Here is a 2,500-nt window from a genome sequence, read left to right as displayed (position 1 = left end):
AGCAGACGGGCGCTACTGCCCCCTCACAGCTGTGAACACTTGTCTCAGCGTCCAACATGCAGCAGACGGGTGCTACTGCCCCCTCACAGCTGTGAACACTTGTCTCAGCGTCCAACATGCAGCAGACGGGTGCTACTGCCCCCTCACAGCTGTGAACACTTGTCTCAGCGTCCAACATGCAGCAGACGGGTGCTACTGCCCCCTCACAGCTGTGAACACTTGTCTCAGCGTCCAACATGCAGCAGACGGGTGCTACTGCCCCCTCACAGCTGTGAACACTTGTCTCAGCGTCCAACATGCAGCAGACGGGTGCTACTGCCCCTCACAGCTGTGAACACTTGTCTCAGCGTCCAACATGCAGCAGACGGGCGCTACTGCCCCCTCACAGCTGTGAACACTTGTCTCAGCGTCCAACATGCAGCAGCAGCGCTACTGCCCCCTCACAGCTGTGAACACTTGTCTCAGCTCTACACACACAGTCGCGCGTCTCCAAGTAACCTTCAAGACATCTTCCCTAATCTGTATAAGGTCAAAGGTCAAGACAAAGTTTGCGGGGAATAACATTTTCTATCCGACGGAGGCCTAAGCCATTAGAAAATTGACACAGCGTTACTATTATTGTTATTCTTAAATTAAATAGTAAAATTTTTTGGGCTTCATTGCCATCATTAATATCATTGTAGTAGCGTCAATAGTGTTTGTTTGTTTCCCATTAACATATTACGGTGTGTGGACATTGATGCAGCTCCCTTGAGCTATGTGAAGGACTGCAGGGTATGTGGAAAATATTAATTTGCCTGAATAAACTCTAGGGCCACCGCCCTCCCTATTTCACTAACTGGCTCCCTGACTTGCATCCCTGCCGCATCGGCAGTGATGTGCTGGAGGCTGACTCCATACACAGTTTATAATGTAGATATGATAGAGCCCAGTAGGCTCAGGAACCTGTACATCAGTTGATTGACAGTTGAAAGGCGGGACCAAAGAGCCGAAGCTCAACCCCCGCAAACAGAACTGTGTGAGCACACACTAGGAATGCTAGTGTTCCTGAACGATGTGAACGACCTACCCGAGGGAGGAGGGTGGGAGGGGCTCGAACGTGTCAATGTGTTGCAGACGACGAAGAGATAATGAGGAACGTAAGAACTGAAGACGACTGCTGTAAGTTTCAGGAGGACCCGATTATCTCCAAGCGCTGGCAAACAAATGGTTGCTAGAATTCAACTCTAGGAGGCGGAGACCAGAAGGCATCTACAACATAAGGGACTTAAAGGGAAGATAACTACAGGTAGAAGAAAGAAAAAGATTTATAAGTGCATATCATACCAACACTAACACCAGAGGTACACATAAACATGGAAACATCAGCAGCATGCGGGACGCTGGCAGTCATTAGAACATCATTTAAAAACTTAAATCACGACTCTTTCAAGACACTCTACACGCTACATGTCTTAGACCAATACTGGAGTATGAAGCACCTGCCTGGAAGCCGCACCTTGTCAAGTGTGAAACCCAAAATTTTAAAAGGTTTATTAAGTGGAGATCACAGTCGAGGTTTGTAAATAGATTACTGTTAGAGTTAAGAGGATTATGCTGTGAGAGTAGGTTAAGGGAAGGGATTATCAGGGGAAAACGTCAAGCCATTACGACTATAAAACACTGGGAAGGGGTCAGGATAAGGATTTGGGATGGGACGGAGGGAAGGAATGGTGCCCAACCACTTGGACGGTCGGGGATTGAACGCAGACCAGCATGAAGCGAGACCGTCGCTCTACCGTCCAGCCCAAGTGGACGGACATAGGTTAAGGGAACTGGACCTCGCAACCCTGGGACGACATAATATACAGAGAGGAAATGATCACAACATAGAAGATATTGATGGGAATTAACAATGTGGACAAGGACAGTCTATTTACACTGGAATAAGTCGTGGAAGCCACCTCCAGCCACTCGACCAAGAATACGAACGTCAGACTAGTAATTATAAGGCAGCAGGTACAAGAGGCAGGTGGCGGGGCATGCAGAGCTACAGCTCACGCCCCCGTCCTCACTGATAGGTAAGTACAACACGCGCGCTAAAGTCAACACAGAAACTACAATTCGAGGGAGAGAAGGAGGGAGGTATGGAGGGAGGAATAGGGAGGGTAGGGATAGAGAGGGAGGGAGGGAGGGAGGGTAGGGATAGAGAGGGAGGGAGGGAGGGAGGATGGGAGGGCGGAGCACCAACAGAGGATGAAGGACCACAAAAAACGAGCAATGTGTTTCCAGCCCGAGCTGAAGGTTGGGGGGGGGGGGTGAGTAATGAGGGGGCAGGGAGGGGGGTATCTAGGGGTGGGGGTGACGGTGGGGGGGGAAGGCCAGGGAGGGGGTATAGAGAGGAGGGGCGTGAATCATCTCTACGGAGCAGGAGGAGGGAGGCGGGGGAGTTGAGGGGGGGGGGTGGGTCTGGGATGTGTGTGTGATGAAAGGTTGTGAAAATTAAAGGGAAGCATCTTCT

General features: G+C 50.4%; 1 protein-coding gene across 1 annotated transcript in view; it reads right to left on the bottom strand.

The window, feature by feature from the left end:
• The window catches only part of LOC138353770 (mucin-21-like), a gene marked incomplete at its 5' end in the record, with an annotated part of 13,617 nt that overhangs the window by 8,990 nt on the left and 2,127 nt on the right, over nucleotides 1-2,500 (bottom strand). The window contains 1 exon segment of the mRNA XM_069307170.1: nucleotides 1,482-1,498. Within this exon segment, the coding sequence (XP_069163271.1) occupies nucleotides 1,482-1,498 (17 nt within the window).

Source organism: Procambarus clarkii, chromosome 59 (genome assembly GCF_040958095.1).
Source record: "Procambarus clarkii isolate CNS0578487 chromosome 59, FALCON_Pclarkii_2.0, whole genome shotgun sequence".
Taxonomy (NCBI): Eukaryota; Metazoa; Arthropoda; class Malacostraca; order Decapoda; family Cambaridae; genus Procambarus; species Procambarus clarkii.
This window is presented reverse-complemented; position numbering and strand designations above follow the sequence as displayed.